Genomic DNA, 22,051 nt, shown 5'->3' with positions numbered 1-22,051 from the left:
AGTTTAACTAGAAATTTTACACTGACATGTACCATGTCACTTATTACTAACTTTTCCAGTTAGAACATTGAAACTGTTTATGGATATTGGTCCACTTACCACCTTCTTTTTTGGGCAAATGAAAATGTTCCTACTGCTTCAATAATTTCATTAGTTCCTGTTGACCTGTATATTTCTCTCCTAGGTACACTGAAAATGAATGGCATGTTATCAGAAGAAAAAGCAGAAGACACAGACTTTGATGGTTCACCTTTACCTGAGGACTTTACTGAGGTAAGGAAATGTCTAGATAAATGGCCTAGGATACTGGACCTTGTTAAAATTGTGTTTCAACCCCAAAGTAAAATAATCTGAGTCCGTTGCTTGTTTTACTGACAAATTATATTTATGGGGAAAATGTAGGTTAATTTTTTTATTTGTTACATTGAAGTGTCATCCCATTCCAGTGAAAGGATCATTAGTCAATTCTCTTAAATAAAAGAATTTTAATAATTTTTTTAAAAACAAAGATCAAATGGATCACACCTGTAATCTTAGCTTCTTGGGAAGCTGAGATTGGATTGCCATTTGAGGCTAGCCCAAGCAAATAGTTCCATCTCCACAATAACCAGAGCAAAATGGACTGGAGGTATGACGCAAGCAGTAGAGCACCTGCTTTGCAAGTGCAAAGCCCTGAGTTAAAAAACCAGTCCCACCAAAAAGAAAGATAAAGAAAAGAAATAATTAGTTTTTAAAAATTTGTGATGGTTAGCTTTTCAATTTCCTATTTAAAACCTGAAAACTTGTGATCTTCTGGGACATCGTGCTAGGGAAAGGCATAAAACAGTGGGTCCCTATGAAGTTTCTTCAAAGCCATCATCATCTTACTGATGATGATCTTGCTTATTATTCTAAAATAATTCTCACTATCCCTATTAGTTTCTACTTCACCTCCTCAAAATTGTCAAAACTACACAGCTTTGGGTTCTTAGACTTTGATACAATCTTATATACACGGTTATGTTCATTAAACACTGACAATATGTATATACACAAGAAGGCTTATGTCTACTATTTCTTAAACTATAAATATATAATATACAAATATTGAATTTCCCAAAACATACTATTCCCTAGTGGTTTTGCTTAAAGTATTCTTCCATATTCTCAGAATATTAATAATTTTAACAACAGGCACTTTGGAAAAGGTTTTCTGAACATTTTAAGTATAATGACTTGAATTATATTTTTGCCACTTAAAATATGGTTCTAAAGTCTCTTAACTAATTAAAGAGAATAAATATCTTTAATTGCCATTTCAAAAAGGTCATGTCAAATGTCTTTTAAAAATAGGAAAAACTCTTAATATTTAGATTCTTATTTACTAGGACTACGCTATAACAAAAATTGATGTCAGAAAACACATTATCATTTTGTTTTGATTTTGAAATTATATCTCCTTCTAGTGAGTGCCTGCTTTGCAAGAACGAAGCCCTGAGTTCAAAACTCACCCCCAAAAAATAGAACTAATGAAAAATATATCTCATTCTGAAAGATATGTCAAACAGAATTATTTATAAATGTAAATTCCTTTTTTTATCCTCCATAGTCATCTGAGGTAGCCGTTGTTAAAACTTGGTTTCTACCCTTCAATTATACATATGAAAGCATGGATATTGTTTACATATATAATTTTTCATACACATTTTATTACATCATCCAAAATTTGGTTTTGAATTAATAATAGATGATTATCCTTTTTCTACATGTGTACACATAAGTTTACCTCATCTTGATGCATTTTTATTACTCTGTTCTATTAATATACATCATTGATTTGATTAAATTGGCCATCTACTAGTCAATTTTTAATTTCTTTTTTTTTTATTGTTTTATTATTCTGCCTTTGTACTGTAAACTCTGCATTAACACAAGACAGAAATAATTTTCCAAAATTCAAGTGACCTGAAGTTTGACCACTTCTTCATAAACTCCAACTTTTCTTTCTGTGTCCTATCCCATCTCTCCCAAGCATTTCATGGGTTTATATTATTTGGTCCCTGCAGGCTTTTGAGTTTTCAGCCCATCTCAGTCTGCTCAGGTTGCTTTAACAGAATACCGTACATTGAGTGGCTTAAACAACAGAAATTTGTTTTCCCACAGTTAATGGAGGCTAAAAGTTTAAGACAAAGGTGCCAACAGGGTTTGGTTTCTGACAGGGCCTCTCTCATTAAGTTGCAGGTGCCCACCTTCTGAGTGTGCCCTCACATGGCCTTTCCTCTCTGTGGATACACTCCTGGTGTCTCTTCCTCTTCTTAAAAAAACACCAGTCTCATTGGTTTAGAGACCCCATTGGCTGACCTTGTTAACTTTAATTACCTTCTTTAAGTCTCTGTCTCCAAATACACCCACACTGGGGATAAGGGCTTGGACCTATGAATTTTATAACTATTTATAAAAATATGTTATGAAATATTAAGTAAAATTTCATTCATAATAGTTACAAAGTTCTATGCATAAATTCAACCAAAAATCTTCAAGACCTGCCTTATGATAAATAAAACTCTACAAAAGAGTATAAAAGAAATATTAAAGAAAAATGTTTATTTTTTTATCAAAAAACCCAAAATTTAAATTCTCCCTGAAATTATCTATAAATTAAACATGCCCCTTTAAAATATTTCACCTTTTTTTAGAGACATGGTGCCTGGTAAAATGATTGTTTCTAAAGTTCACATGGAAGAATTAGCATATGAAACCAGGAAAAATCTAAAAATTTCAAGTTCATAGAGGGAGAATATTTCTAATAGTTATTAGGGAATATTACATAATTTGTCTTCCCAACAAAGTATACATAGATCCTGCAAGTTTATGCCCTAGAATACATGATGCTTAAAACCAAACATTTTGGAGCAGTCCATCTACAGAAATAATAAATTAGCACTTTTTGAGTAGATGGGATGTCTGCTTTAGAATCAAATTTAACTAATGGTAAGAAAAGATAAGTACGAAGATGAGTGAACAGGAACAGCAAGAATTTTTGGGCCACCTCAGATGCCTCAGCCACTGTGGAGTGTATTATTTGACAGCCAAATGTGTCTTTTTAATATGAGGGTGAGTAATAGCAGTAAGTATAGGAAATAATTCACAGAGAAAAATAAACATGAATTGTTTGATTTTTGCTGCAATGGACACTTGGATTTTGTCTTCTCTTTATTATAGTCTGCTAAAATGAATGGCTATGAAGAAAAAGTAAACAGTGAAAGGTAAGAAATTGATTTTTTTCAAGGTGTCTATAACATTTTCATTCTCTTTTTGAAGACTTAAGATTTCCTTTTCTTTTCTAATAAAGTAAAATTTGAGTAAATTATGGAAACATTGTTCTCAAATTTTTGTTCCAAGTTCTATTTACATGTAAAAATGTGTTTATTATACTATTGCTCCAAAAACAGCAATATATTCTTAACTTGGGTTAAAAAAAAATGATTGAAAGAGTGAGTCAAAAAGAGAATTGGCCAACAATGATGATAATTATTTGTCTTCTGCTAGGATTACAAGTAGTTTATTTCATTTTTTTTCATTTTGTCTGTTTATCTACACTTTAATGTTTTTTTAATTTTCATTAGAAGAAAATGAAAGCAAAGAAGTTAAGAAACTTAAACCCCACAAAAAATTTCTCTTTGAAAATAGTTTCTAATATAAATAAGACTTTTTGTAATAGTATGTATTAGGGAAAGGTTATACATATTGTTGTCTAGCAAAATTATTATACATAAATTTTGCTTCAATTAGATAATAATTACACAGTCAGTGGAGCTGTTTACATTTTTCTAGAAATGAAGATTGACATTGAAATTTTTACTAAGTTAGATAAGGAGGTACATATTATTAATAAAGTAATGAATACAGTTTTATAATGAATGATTAACAAATATCCCAAAAAGAAATTATCTTATGCTTTGTTGGAAAGGTAGGGGGAAGAATAGGAAAGATAAATTAGTATTATCTCTTGGGGAGACCATTGGAAACACTTATTAAAATGTAATTTTTCATATTACTAATTCTTAAATGCACTTGTTTTTGTTTTAACCTCACTAAAATCATGAAGGGTATTACAGTCACAATCATTATTATTTCTTAATGTAAGCAAAATAATAGTGTATCTTGCAAAGATGGGAGTAATAAATAAAAATGAGGTATATTCCCTTCAACCTAACAATTTAATGTTGAAGAATCAGTTCTACTCCCATATATGTGCATTTCTACCACAGCATGTTCTCATAGAATATTAATTACTATAAAATAACTAAATACTGTAACTAAAATTGTTACAGTAGCAAAACACCATAAGAGGGACAATAAATTGGTTGAAATTATACAATGAAATACTGAGCAGCTGTTCAAAAGAATGAGAATGTAATAAATGCCTGATGGAAGGATCTCCAAAATAAATCCTTGTAGACAAAGACAAAAGTACTAGAAGGCAAAACCAACCTCATAGCTACAGAGCTTGCAAAGAAAGCATTCATTGTGACCCCTAGTGAGGTAGAGCAGAGGAAAATATCAAACATAAAAGCAACATAAATTGGTTGAAATTATACAATGAAATACTGAGCAGCTGTTCAAAAGAATGAGAAAGTAATAAATGCCTGATGGAAGGATCCCCAAAATAAATCCTTGTAGGCAAAGACAAAAGTACTAGAAGGCAAAACCAACCTCATAGCTACAGAGCTTGTAAAGAAAGCATTCATTGTGACCCCTAGTGAGGTGGAGCAGAGGAAAATATCAAACATAAAAGCAACATAACTGCTTCCCTGTTAATGACATTTTGGGAGCACTAGTCCATGTCCTGCTTTAATGTTATATACTGCTATCATCAGACAAAAGCTATTTAGTTCCCTTGACTATCAGAAAGTTAAAAAGGTATTCAGATTGTACTTAATCCTTTTTCATCCCACCTTAACACCAAACATTATTGTTCTACCTAGTTCCTCTTTTCTAACCATCTCCCTTACCAAGGATGGTGTGTCAGTCAGCTTTCTGTCACTGTAACAAAGTACCTAAAATAAATCATCTTAAAGGACAAAAGAAGTTTTTTGGCTCATAGTTACATAAATTTCAGTTCCTGGTTCCTGGGCCCTGTTGCTTTGGACTTGTAGCAAGGCAGAATATCATGGTGAATAGCACGTGTAGAGGAAAGTTGCTCACCTCAAGTTGGTCAGAAGGCAAAGAGAAAGGAGGGACTGATGTCCCAATATTCCCATCCAGGGCACATACCCAGTGACCTCACTTCCTTCCACTAAACCCAATCTCTTAAAGGTTCCACCTGCTCCTAATAGCACCATCAGCTGGGGACCAAGCCTAGTATCTGGGCTTTTGGGACACTTAAGATCTAAACCATAGCAGATGGCATCTGCTATGCACACCTAGAGCAAGGAGAACTTGTACTGACCTCTAACTGTAACAAAAGATTGTGTTCCTCAATAATGACTTCTTTAAATAACTTAAGATACATCCACAAGAGTGGACAGCTGCTGGAAGTAATCACTCAGCCATGCTAAAGGATAGAAATTAAACCTTTATCTTCTCCATCCAATCTGAAGTTCAAAGACTTTGAGTCTCTTTACAAATAAATTTGAATTGTATTAAGCTATTGTATACCCAGTTCAATTTAAACTACCAACAAATATCAAAAATTATAGATTATAGGGGTGTTCTGTTTTGGGTTTTGGTTTGCTTTGATTTGGTTTTTGTTTGTTTTTGAGACAACGTGTCACTATGTTGCCATGGCTGGTCCCTGATTTATGGGCTCAGGTGATCCGCCTGCCTCAGCCTTTAGAGCAGCTGTAGCCACAGGCACCTGCCACTATGCCTGGCTTGGATTTGGGATTTTTTTTTTATCAGAAAAAAATCTATGTTAAATACTATAGTAATTGTTGATAGAATATGTGGTACAGGGCCATAATACTTCACTTTATTTTGGGGACAAAGATAAAATGTTCCAAATGTGTTTTGTTGGCATAGCTTAACTCAGAAGACACAAGAAAGGAAATCTGATGAAGATGAAATGACATGGGGAAGTGGCGAATTGCCAATTGAGACTGCGAACCATGAAGATTTTGATGAAGGCAAGAACTTTATTAGCAGTTTTTTCATTAATAATAGATAGGAAAATTAAGTGCTCAAAATGACAGTTTTTAGAATATATATAGGTATGTTATTTCACTATATGTGTTTGCTATTTGGTTTTATATGGGAAGTTAAATCACATAGACAACATCAGTATTCAGTTATATAACCAAATTATTTGCACAGTTATAGTCTAAAATTCTCAGTGGCTTGACACATAAATAGATGTTAAATATCTTAAATGGAAACAAAAAGTAAGAATTTTGCCATTGTGGAATGAAAAATCAAGCAGCACATTTTCATCTGTAGGAAAATGGGTAGACCGGCTGAGAGGTAGGAAAGTATTATTAGCCTTGGCTCCCAGCCTCATCTTTTAAGAACAAATCAGTTGATCTGTTTCACCATTTTTATCCTTTTCATTTTATAACTGAGCCACTGGAGAAATAACATTTTATCCAGTGTTTCGTTTCTCTTATTTCATATACTTAAATGTTACATTAATGTAATGTAAGACTGGTTTTGTCAGTTTCTTTAAAGAAACTAATTGGTTTCTTTAAACCAATTGGTTGACTCACTACTTGGGCAGACTGCTGTGTGCACAGTGCCCATGCCCAGCCACTCAGGCTTTGCAGTTGCTACTGGGTTGAGACTTTGGACATGCAGGAATTTCCCAGTTAGCATGCCCCAGCCAGATGTCCAGCTGCTTGAGGTGCCTTGTCCTGCTTTGTATCCCTCAAAGTGCCCAGCATATTGTTGCCTACATACTAGCCCCATTATCAAAACATTTAATCAGCTGATTGACTTAAATCTATACTTGTGCAGGCTATAGCAAGAAGTTTCTCCTATGTTTTTCTAGTATAATTTTTCCTTCTATTACAAGTAATTTCCATAGAGAAAAGGTACTAAATTAAGACTCATGGCTCTTCCAAGAGAGTTGTTGCACCCAACTACTGAAGACCCCAAAGGAATTTGTCGTCTGTGTGGAGAATGCTATCAAATGCCAGGTGTCCCTAGGGCAGCCTCCCACTGCGCAGAATCTCTCAAGTATCTCTCTATCTTTCCTGTGTACTTAGAAATGAAATATGACTTCCTGATGATGTCATTAAAGTCAAGAGAAGCAAAAAAACAAACTCCTTTCAAACATATAAATAACTGAGTCCTGAGCCACAAGAATTTCTGAGATGTCTCCTCAAAAATGGGGTACAGGAGCCAGGCTGTGGCAGACTTCTTAGGTTGATTATGGTCATCAGCCTATCGGTTCTATTGCTTTACTCAGTCTTTCATTTTTGAAGACTCCCCCTGTTGTAAAAATAAATGAGGTGAGAATAGGCCAACATTAGTTCACTAGTAGATTGAATCAATTCTGGAGAAAATTCATTTTGAAGAATCATCTACCTCCCACCAGATCATCTCTTTCTGACGAGTGAGGAGCTTGCCACCCTCCCTGTTGTCAGAGTGCTTCCATCTGGCAAGTACACAGGCACCAAGTTAAAATCCGTCATTCGAATGTTGCGGGGTTTACTTGACCAGGGAATCCCTTCCAAGGAGCTGGAGGTAAGTGGCATCTGCCGATAGCTCTTTTCCAAACAAACTTTACGCATTCATTTGTAAGGAAATGTGTCCTTTCTGGCCCAAGGTTAGGAAAAACTGAAAATTTTGAAAAAAGTCTGTTACTTTCCAGGTCTACCTGTAGTTAGCTTATTTCCAACTATGAGTCATCATCTATCAGTAAGTTAATTTTTCCAAGTAGGCACCTAATAGAATTGATTTAAAGAGACCACATTAACTACTCAGAACTTGATAAATCCCTGAAGATTATACTCTCTGTCTCATATGTAAGGATAAAAGGCTTTAAAAGGAATGGAAGGAAAAAGATGGAAGAGAGGGAGGAAGGGAGGGAGGAAGATCAATTCCAGCCATCCACTCTTGTGGCACCATCTGTATTGACCACAAGGCAAGAAACACAACCCTGCTGTGATTTGGCAGTAACCTCTCCCCTCCCCTTCAACTCCTCTGCTTATTTGCCCGCTTCCTGAGTTGTGATGCCATGGAAGGAGCTCACTTTTATTGAGAGTTACTGCTTTGTGCTGTTGCTTTGAATACTTTCCTCACAATGTTTATTCCTTTGTAGAGATTTGAAAACTGAAACTCAGTAATTAGGGTACACTCTTCCTCTCCCTAAATTTTGCAGAGATGATATCTTCTTTAAGGTCTTAGTTTTAAGGAGGCTGCTTGTTTGTTTGTTTGTTTGTTTGGTGGTACTGGGGTTTTGAACTCAAGGCCTCACACTTGCTAGATGGCTCTCTGCCCCTTGAGCCATTCTTCTAGCCTAAGGCCTTAGTTTTAAATATCATCATCAGAGAACTTCCCATCACAACACCTGTAAACTAGATCTTTGTTTTCATCTATTACAGCAGTTTATTAATTTCTTCAAGACATATGTTACAGTATTGCTTGTTAACTTCTTTATTCCTTTCTCCCAATAAGCTGTAAGCTCCGTGAGAGCCAGACTGTATCTTTTTGCTCAGTGTTATATACTTAACACTTACTAAGTGCTTGCACATAATAGGTATTCAGTATATATTTTTTGAGAGAAAGAATGATTGAAATGTGAGAAACAGTTGAGGTTAGGTCAATGAACTGTTTGACCACAACCATACCACATGGAATAGTCTGTGACCCCACAGACAATGTTGATAAGAAGTTGTGTTCCAGGTCATTACTTCAAAACAAAGTTGTATTTTTCTAGAACATATAGATATTTTTAAACTGAAATTAAAACTTAGAACACAAAATGCTATCTAATAGAATTAGTTGATTGTAACTTGGTTGATTAAAGGTACATGCAGTCATATACTTTCACACTGGTTTAGGCAGTATTGATTTTAGGTTTATTTAGGACATCTCTATTTCTTAGCACTCAGAGTCAGCCCTGATCAACAACTTCACATCCTGCACATTGAAAGCACCTCCATTTACTGAATTACTATTCCTCCCAACAAATTTAACTTTATTTCCTTTTTATTTTTTATTTATTTATTTTTATCTTTATTTGTTTTGCTTACAGAATCTTCAAGAGTTAAAACCTTTGGATCAATGTCTTATTGGACAGACTAAAGAAAACAGAAAGAAAAACAGATATAAAAATATACTTCCCTGTAAGTTCCAATTTAACTTTAAATCAAATGTATATTCAGTATAATTTGAACTGATTTAAAATTTTTATGCTAGTTTAACTTACCTATCCCTCAAGTAAGCATCTGTATACACACAAATTCATAGATTTAGATCAGTAACATCTCAGATATACAATGCAAATTACTTTTTAAATTATCTATGCATTCTGAAAATCAATTAGGGAAAGCTTAAATATTTGTTAAGATAGTCCTAAGTTTTTACTATTATATTAGAAATTAATCAGTGATACTACCAGGCTGCATTGGATTTTGAGTCATTTCAGATTCCAGAAGGAAACGAAAGTAATATTTTAACTCATTTTTACCCTTTTCAACAATCAACAGTGTGAGTTTTTGTTTTTTTAGTTATGTATGAGCATGGAGATGACCAAAATCTAACCTCTACCAACTTCTTATACTTATCCTCAGTCACACTTATGTATTAGCACTTTGGATTACAACTTATAATACATTGACCCTATTAATACTAAAACCCAATAGTGACAAATCATAGATAATGCAACCACATTTTTCCAATCAAGGTGGAAGACACAAAATTCATTTTGCAGGGCTTCCTATAAGATGTGAATCTTAAAAAGTATTTTTAAAATGTAGTAGGTCATGGTCTAACATGAAGTAATAGGATTTATGTAAGGCTGAAAAAAATGGCCAGATTCACGTCTCAAAGTCTGAATGGGACAAGCTATAAATACGAAATTAATGAGTGGATTCATTTCCATGAAACATCCAGTGTAGACTAAGAGACAGAAGTCAAGTAATAAAAGGCAATTGATAGATGATTCTGAAACCTATTATTAGAGGTTTTAGTTTGATAACTACCAGAATTACTAAATTGACATAGTTGAAATAAAAATAACCACTAATGTATACATGTATACAAATTTATTCTCTTGAATAAACCATTGAAGAATATATAACCTCAGGAAGGGAGAGCGTATATATACTTTTCATTGGGGCAGCCTAATTTTAAAAATTGCAGTTTGACTATATAAAATTACAGTTAGACAGAAACAAGGCATACATACAAGTGAGCTACCTTTTTATTTATTGTGTTAATTTATTGTTTTGGCTGCCTAGTAAAAAGAAATATAATTTATAGTGTCACTATAATACTAGTTTTTGTTTATGAGATAGTGTTTAGCATTGTCATTTTGTACTATTATGTCATTAGCATTAAAATATCAATGGAGAAGTAAAAAGTTGTTTTTCATTTATGGGTGTAGGAATTTGTTGTGATCTTTACTCATGTTATTTGTGACCCTCTCATTTAACAATGCCTGACATCAGTGGTTTCCTGGTGGAAATTCACAGATGACGCTACAAGAGTGCCTCTTGGCGATGAAGGTGGATACATCAATGCCAGCTTCATCAGGATTCCAGTGGGGAAAAAAGAGTTTGTTTACATCGCCTGTCAGGGTCCTCTCCCTACAACTGTGGGAGATTTCTGGCAGATGATTTGGGAGCAGAAATCCACAGTGATAGCCATGATGACTCAAGAAGTAGAAGGAGAAAAAATCAAATGCCAGCGCTACTGGCCAAGCATTCTAGGCAAAACAACAATGGCCAACGACAGGCTGCGCCTGGCTCTTGTGAGAATGCAGCAACTAAAGGGCTTTGTGGTGAGGGCAATGACCCTAGAAGACATTCAGGCAAGTGAATTGCATCTCTTCTTCTAGTGATGCTTATTTCCTCAGTGGAAACCAGGCCTGGCCCCTTCCATGGTTTTAGCAATGTGTTTTTAGATAAAAACCAGTGACTTCCTGGTTCCCATTGAACTTTTTTTTCCTCTTTTAGGATATAGCCTCTTCTTGTGTTGTCCCTGGCTGGCCTTACCCTCACAATCCTACTGCCTCAGCCTCCTGAGTGCTGGGATTACAGGCATGGGACTCTATACCCAGCCTTGTGTGTTTTTCTTTTTCTTTTTCTTTTTTTTTTTTTTTTTTTGGTACTGGTGTTTGAACTCAGGGCCTTGCACCTGCTAGGCAAATGCTTTACTACTTGAGTCACACCTCTGGCCCTTCCTGCTTTACTTATTTTTCTGTAAGGTTTCAGGCTGGTCCTCAAACTGCAATTCTATCTCTGCCTCCCTCAGAGCTGGGATTACAGACCTGTATCACTATATCCAGCCTCAATTTTCTTAATGGAATCTTTTTATCTCTTCTGTTTCTCTTTTGTGAACTCAATATACAACTCAAAATTTGAAAGAACAGAATAATATTAAGAACTAATTATATATGAACAACATGACATGACTTTTTGTTCTTATTTTATTTTACAACTTCAGACTGGAGAGGTGCGACGTGTTTCTCATCTGAATTTCACTTCCTGGCCAGACCATGATACACCTTCTCAGCCAGATGACTTGCTCACTTTTATCTCATACATGAGACACATCCACAGATCAGGCCCAATCATCACACATTGCAGTGCTGGCATTGGACGTTCAGGGACCCTGATATGCATAGATGTGGTTCTAGGATTAATCAGTCAAGATCTTGAGGTGAGTACAAGAAAGACACTGAATGAGCACATGACCAGAAATGATGACAGAACCTGCTGCCTAATAATGTATCTTTCAGTGGTATATTCAGAAGCCCTTGGTGCAGTGTCGATGCAGTGTCACATTCATCCTTTAGTCTGCAGATGTGAGTAAGATGATGTCAGTGTTATCACACATGAGGGATAGAAATATTGAAGTTCAAAAGAAAATCTATTTTTGAAATAAAAAATCTCGTTATTGTTACCTAGTGAGTAAGGAATGAATATTTTGTCATATAAATTAATGCTAAATAATCTACCTCTAAACAATTACTCCCAATTTTAAAAATATTATGAAATAAGTCAAGCAAATAACAGTCAAAAAATAACTTTTGACCCTAAATTAATATAAAATGTACTTTAAATGCCAGAAAAATTAAAATCATGGTCTCTTAAAGGATTTTAGTTAAAAGCAGTTCTATCTTGCACTTTAAATGCTATTGTATTTACTATAATAATTTAAATAGGACAAAACCAAATAATCTATTTCTCCCTGTATCAGATTGTTAAATGTCAGCTAAAATCAAAAGATTGGGGACGAGGGGTCTGGCTCAAGTGGCAGAGCGCCTGCCTAGCAAGCACAAAGCCCTGAGTTCACACCCCAGTATGACCAAAAAAATTTGGAATTTTATTGTGAAAAGCAATATGTTAGGAAAATACTGTTATATTGTCTTTTAAATTATAACAAATTTGTCAGATTTCAGAGGAAGAGAATTTCTGTGGAAGATTTTCAAAGAGAATAAACTAATCTAATTCTTAGAAAGATAAATAAGAATATTTAATGACGTCAAAGTCAGCTCGCCAAGTCAATTTTGTACAAGACAGGCTCCCAAAACTGTGAGAAGGGGAAGAAGAGTAGATGCAGAATTCTATATACACCCAGTCTCCATGATCATGGGGCTTACATTCAGCGTCCCTTTTCGTCTAACACATATGTTCTGTTTTGTTGTGCAGTTTGACATCTCTGATTTAGTGCGCTGCATGAGACTACAAAGACATGGCATGGTTCAGACGGAGGTGAGACTTGGCCTGAATGGTCCTGTTTGCTTTTCTTTCTTTGTTTTGCTTGAGACAGGGTCTGTCTGTGAAGACCAGGCTGACCATAAAATTGTGATCCTTCTGCCTCAGCCTCCTGAATGCTGAGATTACTGAATTGGTATGGTCAAATGAGGATTTTTGAAAAGATTCTAATATTTTTAAAGTCTCAATTAACTTTTTTTTTTTTTTTTTTAAAGACAAGGTCCTGTTGTGTTGCTCAGGCTGACCTGGAACTCCTGGCCTCAAGCAATGTTCCCACCTCAGCCTCCCCAGTAGCTGAGGGTTCCCACATTACAACATAAAACCAAACATTTATTGCCATGAAGAGCATGGTTTTTAAGTACAAGGACTAAGTCTGAAAAAAATTAAAATATTTCCAGACTATCTTTTAAAAACGTTAATTTTAACTTTAAAAATGAGCAAATTCAGTGTCTGTACTGAATAGGTCACAAAGAGTGAGATAGCATGTTGGATGCACATAAGAATGGTGCAAAATACCATGTAATTAAAATCATCCAGCCTACAAGGGTTTTTTCGTAGGCATTTTCCCACCTACAAAGGGAACAGAAGTTCCCCCAGAGGGAAGGGAGCAGCAGTGAGGCACACTGGGCGGCTTGGCTTAGAGAAGGCACTGTGCAAGAGGACCGAGGGATGGCTCCGTTTATCCTCTTTGATCATTTTCTTTCCTTTTCTTTTCTTTTTTTTTTTTTTTTTTTTTTTGGCACACTGGGGTTTGAACTCAGGGCCTCATGCTTGCTAGGCAGTTGCTCTACCACTTGAGCCACTCCACCAGCCCTGTTTTGTGTTGGGTAATTTCAAGATAGGGTCTCATGAAACTATTTTCCCTGGGCTAGCCTCGAACTGCAATCCTCTTGATCTGTGCATCCTGAGTAGCTAGGATTACAGGCATGAGCCACCAGCACCAGGCATCACTTTCATTTTTCATACCTGTAACTGAACCATGGATTAGATCACCACCAACTGTGGTTGTGGTTTGTATCCCTAATGGGAAGAGCATTATTCAGGGTGCCCATTTTCACTGAGTCCTTTCGCTCTCTTCTTTGTTTATGTTGGGAAGGTATAGGGAATGCAAAAACTATTTTCATGTGTCTGTATGCAGATTCATCTTTGTCTGTCTTGAAAAATATAGACACTGTCTTTAAAATTAGAGTTTGCCAGAAGGTGCAATGGCTGTGCCATTTATCCCAGCTACTCTCAAGGTGGAGATCAAGCCAGCCCAGGCAGAAGTTTTAAAAGACCCCATCTCAACCAATAAGCTGGACATAGTGGTACTCGCCTGTCATCCCAACTCTGGGGAAGGCTGTAGGAAGGAGGATCCCAGTCCAAGACTAGCCCCAGGCAAAAACACAAGATCCTACCTAAAAAAATAACTAAAGCAAATAAGGACTGAGGGCATGGCTTTAGTGGTAGTGACCTGCCCAGCAAGTATGAGGCCCTGAGTCCAAACCTTACTACCACCAAAAATTAAAATAAAAAATAAGAATTTGCCCACTTTTCCTTCATATACCTTTTTCATTCAAATTAAGTCTTCTAAGCATTAAGCTGATTTTCAACAGTCATGCATTTTAGGTTAAAAAAAAAAATGTTGATCTGTAAGCAGTTTTTTATACTCAGGAAGTTCATTTACTCATTCAACAAATATCTTATTCAGTGCCTACTGGGTATCAGAAGTTCTTCTAAGTGCTTGGATCACATCAGTTAATAAAGCACAGACCCCAGCTACAGTAATGAAGATATCCTAATGTAGGGGGTGATGAGGATGGCCATAAAATGTATTAAATATGTACAGTAAATTGCACAGGAGCCCTGAAAGGGGCAAGTGCTTTAGACAAGAGTAAGTGAAGGGAAGCAGTTCTGGGGTTTTAAAATTATGCAACCATTGAGAAAGTGACACTTGAACAAAAATTTGAAGGAGGGAGTCACATAGATCCCTATAGTAGCTTTGGGGCAGAGTGGACTGCCGATGTGGGAGTCCAAGGTGGGAGCAGTGTGTTAAGGCATGGTAATGCCCAGTGGGGTGGGGTGGAGGAAAGGCTGGGGGAGAAGGCAGAGGAGGGGGCCTGGGTCTGTGCTTTCCTCTGAGTGAAACAGGAGCTGCCAGGGAGCAGTACTGAGTGACCTGGTCCAACTCATATTTTAAAGGGCCACCCCAGCTGCTGTGAAAACGAGACCTGATCTGGGAGGAGCATGCAGGGTCAGAAGTAGGGAAGTCAGTGAGGTGGTAAGCAGGAGTGGCCCAAAGATGAGTGTGGACAGAAAGATGAAGTAGATTTGCTAATGAGTTGTATATGGTGTAAGAGACGGAGTCATGGGAAAACGTGGGAAATACGGAAAAGCTAGAATACAGATGAGCAAAACAGAGGTTGGAAGGCCAGCTGTATTCCTCCTGTCAAGTTGTCAGTGTTTCAAGAGATGGTCTCACATTGTTTGTGCTAAACACACGTGCGTGTACATTCACACTCACACATATGGGCAGCTACTTTAAATGAGATCTGACGGTGCTTAACGTCTCACTAATTGACATCGAAGATGCTGTAATTTATTGTATTTATTTGTAAACTCATTAATTCCTTGCCAAATAACACCAGAAAACAGTCAAATCCCGACACTGTACTTAGTAGAGAATAATTTCATTCTCAAATTGGTTCATCTTCAAGAATCTTTGATTTTCCTTTTCCTTTGTTCTAGGATATTGAAAGAAAAATTATTGCATTTCTTTTTAATTTTTAAATATTTAAATATTTATTTCAAAAATTTTTGATTTGTATATTTTGTTAAAAAATATTTAAACAATAGCTTCTTAGCCATTAGGTTTTTTAACACTTTAAAACAATACAGGTTCAATAAATCTACAAGAGATTTTGTAGGAAGTTTATTTTTCCATGAAATATCACCAAAGCACAAAAATAGAAATAGTGCACTGATCAGAGATAATTTTGGTTAGCTCTCTGAAGTAATTCTACTCTCAACCTCATGCTTTTTCCCCTCCTCTTTTTGTCTTTTGTTATTTATAATGTTTATGATACTGCACATTTCTATACCCTGTTTTTTTACATACATTTAAACAAAATTTTTCCATATTTTCAAAACTCCTCAAACATCATATATATATATGTATACAATATTTACAGTATGCACTTAAAGTCTCCCCCCACCCTCCTTCTCCCTCTTCCTCCTTCTCTCTCTCTCTCTGCTATAGGATCAATATATTTTCTGCTATCAAGTCATCCTCTATGTCCTGACTCGTCTTCAAGCCAAAGAAGAACAGAAAGAGCAGCCTCAGCTTCCAAACTGACGTGGAAATGGCAGCGCTCGGGTGGCTCCACGTCTCGCCGTAACCTCCACCAGACTCCTGCTGTACTAAAATACAGGTCACAGAGCAGCAAGGTCGTACTCTCTACCTTAGAGGGGTATTCTTCATAACAATAAATAACATCAAAGTGCTGTATTTTTACAGCTACTTTAGCCTATTAAAAACTGTTTCACCACTCACTGACGGTGCCACTCTTTGGGCTAATGGCAGAACTTGATTGTAGAGGACATTGTTACAAGGATGCGCTGAATCTATTTCCAATGTACCAGTCTTGTTTATAGCAAAAATTTTTCCCAGTATTTTAATAAAGTAGAGTTATTTTATAGGGGATACTTGAAACCAGTATTTAAGCTTTAAATGATGATAATACTGGCCTAGAAAAAAGTAGAAAATGTTTACTGTATCAATTTCTAATATTTACTATATAGAATTTCTTTGTAATATATTTATATACTTTTTCATGAAAATGGAGTTATCAGATACTGTTTGTAACTGCATCATCTCACTTTGTAAATAAAATACACTTTAAAACATGAACAAGCCAAAACTGTGCAAACAAATATTTTCAGTGCTGAGCTGGGGGTGTGACTCAGTGGTACAGTGCTTGCCTAGCATGTGCAAGGCCCCTGGGTTTCATCTCCGGCACCATAAAACAACAACAACAAAAATACCTTTTCAGTACATTATCTTTTAACAACACTTAGCCTTCCGGGAAACCAGAAACCTCTAGACCCCCAACTTGTCATCTGTCCAGTTGGTCCCAGTCATGCCAGCCACAGAGTGGGAATGAGAAGCCTGGTAGATCTTCATGAAGGGCTGACGTGAGGGTCGTGCCTGCTTTTATAGGAGCTACAACTTCAGAGTGTGTCCCTTCCTTCTGCCTGCCAGCTAGTAAGTAAATCAGAATATTTTCCAGTCCTGATTTCAGTAATGCTCAGCTATAATCAAAGAAAGCACTGTCATGTTACCTGAGAGGTTTATATTTGGTTCTGCCAAATAGGAAAGGAAATAGACTATCCTCAAAGAGCCTACTTGGGCTTAGGGGCCTTTTCCACTTCTGAGCTGGGTTCACTAACTCCTCGTTGTAACAGCGTTTCCATTCAGCCCTGAGTGATACCATTCCAAGAGTCTAGACACTGCTGGTCTCCTCCCAAGAGTGTACAATTCTGAGCTACTGAAGTGCAGAGACTTGGTAGGTCTCGTTTCTGAGGAACTGCAGCTATTTGAAGGCAGAAGACAGTATAAGGAAAGACAGAAAGCTCCATGGTGAGATGTTTGATTCCACCAGGCAATGAGTCTGGAAGCTACCTCAGAACCAGTGCTGAATCTGGTGAGAGAAGCTCCCCCACCATTCCGACCTCAAACAGAAGAATGTTTAGAGGCTGAGCTGTAGCCAAAATTATCATTTGGGAGAAAAAAAAATTTTTTTGAAAACACTGTTGTGGGTTAACTGGAGTCATGAGGCCTGCTTCCCTGTCAGAATGTATGAATGAGGCCAGGCCAGCAGGGCCCAGGAGCCAGCACTGCTGCACTGACAAGCTGACATCTGAAGCCAGCAGAGATGAGAACACGCAGTGCTGAGCAGACTTTCTCTGAAAAGAAGGTAGCTAGGAAATGGAACTGGAAAGAAATGCAGGTTGGGTTAAGAGCCCAGGATAGAAGCCTTATTACAAGCATATCATCACCCTCATCTAGGATCGGGCTCCACCACCATAAAAAGCTAGGGCCACTCTGGGTGGAAAGCAAGGTGAGGCCATAGAGCTGGGGTGGCGCATGGAGGCTCAAATCTTCGCCACGCAAATGGCTAAGTACATAGTCTGCCCAAACAGCCCTTGTATTAGCGAGCACTAGAACTCACAAAGCAAAGAATATAAGAAGGCCTCACACAGGTAGTTTAGTTCTAGTTTAGGTAACAGTTTGAGGCAAGTGAATAGCCAAGCAGGGCAGCTCTGAACCCAGGCTGATGGCAGCTCTGTGGTCAACACATAGTTTTCAAGGTCATCCTGGAATTTTCATTCTCCCAGTCATAGGGGAAGGAGGACCAAGAACCACATGTGGAGAGGTTACCAAGCCAGGCCAGGCCTGACAGTGAGGCACAGCACTGCCAGTCATTCCATACTGAGAACTAGACAGGTGATGACCCTGAGGACAAGAAAGCTGGAAAACATACTTGCCCAGCAGCTGTTTCCCTATGGCAACTCCAGGCTTCAGAGTGAAAGCACAAACTGTAAAAAAAAAAGATATTTGTAAAACTGAACCAAATTTGTATATTCGAAAATAACAAATCCTGGGGAGCAGGTGGAGAAAATGAACTCATATGCTATTGGTGGGAATATTAATTAAAATAGCCATAATGAAGAACAGTGTGAGAGTTCCTCAAAATACAAAAAATCCCAACTCCTGTGTGACTCAGCTATATCACTCCTGGGCGTCCACCCAGAAGAAATAAAGTCAGCACCAGAAGAGAGCCTCACGCACCTTTGTTCACTGCAGCACTCCTCACAATAGCCGAGGTGCCCAGCCACAGGTAAATGAATTAAGAAAATATAGCAGATATACACAATGGAGTTTTATGCAGACATGAAGAAAAACGAAATCCTGTCATTTGTGGCAAAATGGGTAGAAATAGACAAGTATCAGATGCTCTCTCTCATATGTGGAAACCAAAAAAAGTAGACCTGAAAGAATAGTGATTATTAGGAGATGAGGAGCAGGTGGAAGAGAGAGTGGCAAGAGTAGAAGAAGGGAGGATGGATATGATTGACGCATACTGTGTGCATATAAAGAAATACCAGTGTGAATCCTACTGTCGTGTACAATTAATAGATTAATTCTTTTTAAAGAATGGTATCTTAGTGTAGTCATGAGCATTGTAGGACTAGAAACATAAAATTTATCATGATCACAGGAGGGACATGGGTGTTAGGAAAAGATCACACCTTTTTCTTTACATCTGTGGTTCCAGATAGCCTGACCTGCTTGGCTTCCATATCTCTCGGTTTAAAAATAATTAGTTAATGAGATGTAATGTGAAAATCCAAGAAACTAAAAGAACAGTTTGCCACAGCTGTGTTCCAGTGATAAGGACTTGCTAATGAAAGAAAGTGCTCCCATTTTTTAATTCAGAAATATTCAAGTTACCTTTTTATGATGGAGCTAAATGTGACATAAGCATAAAATTTTAAGACCAAGAAAATTTAATGTAACAATTTGGGATTACATTTGGGTACAGGTAACCAAAAAAAAAAAAAAAATAGCCACTAGGTTTATTTTCTTTCCTTAATAGTTCAGGGGCTGACCAAGTGTCTCAAGTGGTAGACTGCCTGCCTAGCACACATGAGACCATGAGTTCAAGCCCCAGTGCTGCCCATAAAAAGAAAGCCAGTTCAAATGTAGACCATTGCTAGCACAGATTCTATAACTCAATAATGCTAATAGCTCTGTAATCATTCTGGCCATTCCTTTGTGGTGTGAAAATGACTGCTGCATCCACATTCCAGAAAGGAAATAGGAGGAAGAGTCAGTCAGTGCTTAGGGCAAGAAAGCAGGGTTTCTCAGACAACATAAGCAGACTTCTGCATCTATCTTACTACGAAGAACTGTGACTGGTTTCAAGAAAATTATTTTTAGCTAGGCATATTACCGTGAAATCTTGGTTCTGTTAATAAGGACAAAGCAAGCCATTGATGCTGGGTGGCAGCAAGTAGTGTGCCTCTCCATTTCTACCTCAGTCTCTTCCACTCCTTCATATCAACTCTGTGTCAATATTTTAAGATATGAATGCAGAGCATCCAATTTTGTGACTGTTGGAGAAGTTTGTAGATACAGATTTGAAAGCAGTCTTGTTTTATAGGTTTGGAAACAGTTTTATTCATCCACACAAAATGAGATGTAGTCCCAAGATTGCACTACACAAACCCTCACAACACTGACAGACCATGTGGTCTGATGGGTCCAGATACAAAGGCTGATCAGCAGGTGGCCCAGAGGCAGAAGTGTGGCCAGCTTAAATGACCCTGTCTGTATAAGCAGTATTTCTGAGAGAAAGAGCACACGTAAAACAGAGCAAGAGAAGGGGGTGGACCTCTTGTTATACAGGTGTTTCATACTACCTATGTTTTAGGGGGTCAGGATTGACCCCCTTGTTACCTCCTTCCTGCGAGAGGAAACTGAAGCCCAGGGGATTGGACTCGCCCAATGCTATGCAAAGGATCAGGGGAAGTTCAGCTCTGGGTTGGCCAGCTTCCACCCAGCTCCAGAAGCTGCCAGCTCTTCACATGACGTAGTGGCCACCCTGGGCAGCTCATGTTTGTTCATTCCACCTGCTGCCTCACCTTGAGTCCAGCTGGCTCTCCCAGACACAGAGCTGGACTCCTTCCATGTCACATTAGCCCTCTGCCCAGGACACTCACTTCTGAATTCTACTTGGCTCCCAGCTTTTAGTATTATTATATTAACTGATTATTCGGATCAGTTAAGACACAGTTAGAGCTTTCTTATAGTTAAATTCCTTGTCCTTGTCCTATGACCATGTGTGGCCTCCTGGGCAGCCTGATGTTTCCAGTTCTTCTTCCTGACAGTCCACAAGCTCTGGAGAATGGCAGACTTCTAAGGGACATTGCAAGCCCTGACACTGATTTTGTTTCTAGCCTAAAGGGGGCCTTGGTAGACCTGTCCTTCTTCCTAGAGATACCCTATCCTGATGGAGAGAGGTGGGGTATCAACCATATCAACACTTCCAGAATAGAGCATTGAAGCTTACCATTTTGTGTGAGGTGTCTATGTAGAGAACTATTTAGAAATTCATTTTCTGTACTCATGAGCATTGCTTCAACTCAGCGCTATCATGATGTCCTTTGCAGTGGCCCATTTCTTCCCTAGACTCTGGACTCCTGAAGGCAAGAACTCTTTCTGCCTCACTGCTGTATGTCCCGTGTTCCTGTACGTGTCACAGACTAGCTTCTCAGGAAGCATTTATCGAGTGGACAAGTGGGGATCCCCAAGGAGGCCCTTTTCCACACAAAAGGTGCTTGTCACTCCAAGACTTAATGGGGATCCATCTATACAAAGATGTTCTGAATTATAAATGCCATAATATTCAGACATCATACAAACCCACAAGTTATCGGGAATACTTATGAAACAAAACTGAAAAGCATTAAATACCAGATAGTACGCTTTCTCATACATTTCAAAGCTCACAAATAAAAATAGACACAAAATGGAACCAGAGTCCCAATAAAAACATGTTATCCAGGAAGTCAAGTGCTACAGATGGCATTCCAACTAGGGGAACAAAGATGAAGGATTCAATATATGATGTTGAAATAAAAACTAGATTTTTAACACACCATACTAAAAAATAGATTCAAAATGGAATAAATCTGTACATATTCTGTCCATGAGAATAATAGAAAAATTTATGGGAAAATATTTTTGATAATGGCTCAATAGAGAAGGGTGGATTTTACCCACTGCCAGGCACCGTTTATTGCAGAGGAAAACAAAAAGTCCACACAGCAGCAGTAAATATGTTGTGTGAGTTCCCAAAAGAACTCCATGAAAGGGGACCAAATACATTCTCCAAAAGGGATCATAAGACAATTCATGTTCCACACAAAACACAAATATTCTAACATTTGGCATTTTTAAAAGATTTTTTTTTTAAGACTAGTAAAGCAGACTGAGAGCATAGCTCCAGTGTGAGAACATTTGCCTAGCAAGTGTGAGGCCCTGGGTTCAAAAAAAAAAAAAGACTTACAAAGCTGATTATGTAAAACACAAAACAGCAAAAGACATAGGAAAACAAGAAATAAGAGACAGAGTACATAAAATG

At 37.4% G+C, this 22,051-nt stretch overlaps 1 protein-coding gene across 14 annotated transcripts in view; it reads left to right on the top strand.

Annotated features, from left to right (window-relative positions):
- Positions 1–22,035, top strand: part of Ptpn13 (protein tyrosine phosphatase non-receptor type 13) — a 198,664-nt gene extending 176,629 nt beyond the window's left edge. For 11 of the 14 annotated variants that reach the window (XM_074041824.1, XM_074041827.1, XM_074041825.1 and 8 more), the window contains 9 exons: positions 185–273; positions 3,202–3,245; positions 6,004–6,107; positions 7,514–7,662; positions 9,176–9,266; positions 10,593–10,954; positions 11,590–11,805; positions 12,798–12,860; positions 16,102–22,035. In XM_074041824.1, the coding sequence (XP_073897925.1) occupies positions 185–273; positions 3,202–3,245; positions 6,004–6,107; positions 7,514–7,662; positions 9,176–9,266; positions 10,593–10,954; positions 11,590–11,805; positions 12,798–12,860; positions 16,102–16,197 (1,214 nt within the window). In that variant the 3' untranslated portion in view covers positions 16,198–22,035. The remainder of the gene's footprint in view (positions 1–184; positions 274–3,201; positions 3,246–6,003; positions 6,108–7,513; positions 7,663–9,175; positions 9,267–10,592; positions 10,955–11,589; positions 11,806–12,797; positions 12,861–16,101) is intronic. The other 3 variants (XM_074041818.1, XM_074041826.1, XM_074041819.1) reach the window with 1 other exon arrangement.
- Positions 22,036–22,051: the final 16 nt, after the last annotated feature.

Source organism: Castor canadensis, chromosome 9 (assembly GCF_047511655.1).
Source record: "Castor canadensis chromosome 9, mCasCan1.hap1v2, whole genome shotgun sequence".
NCBI lineage: Eukaryota > Metazoa > Chordata > Mammalia > Rodentia > Castoridae > Castor > Castor canadensis.
This window is presented reverse-complemented; position numbering and strand designations above follow the sequence as displayed.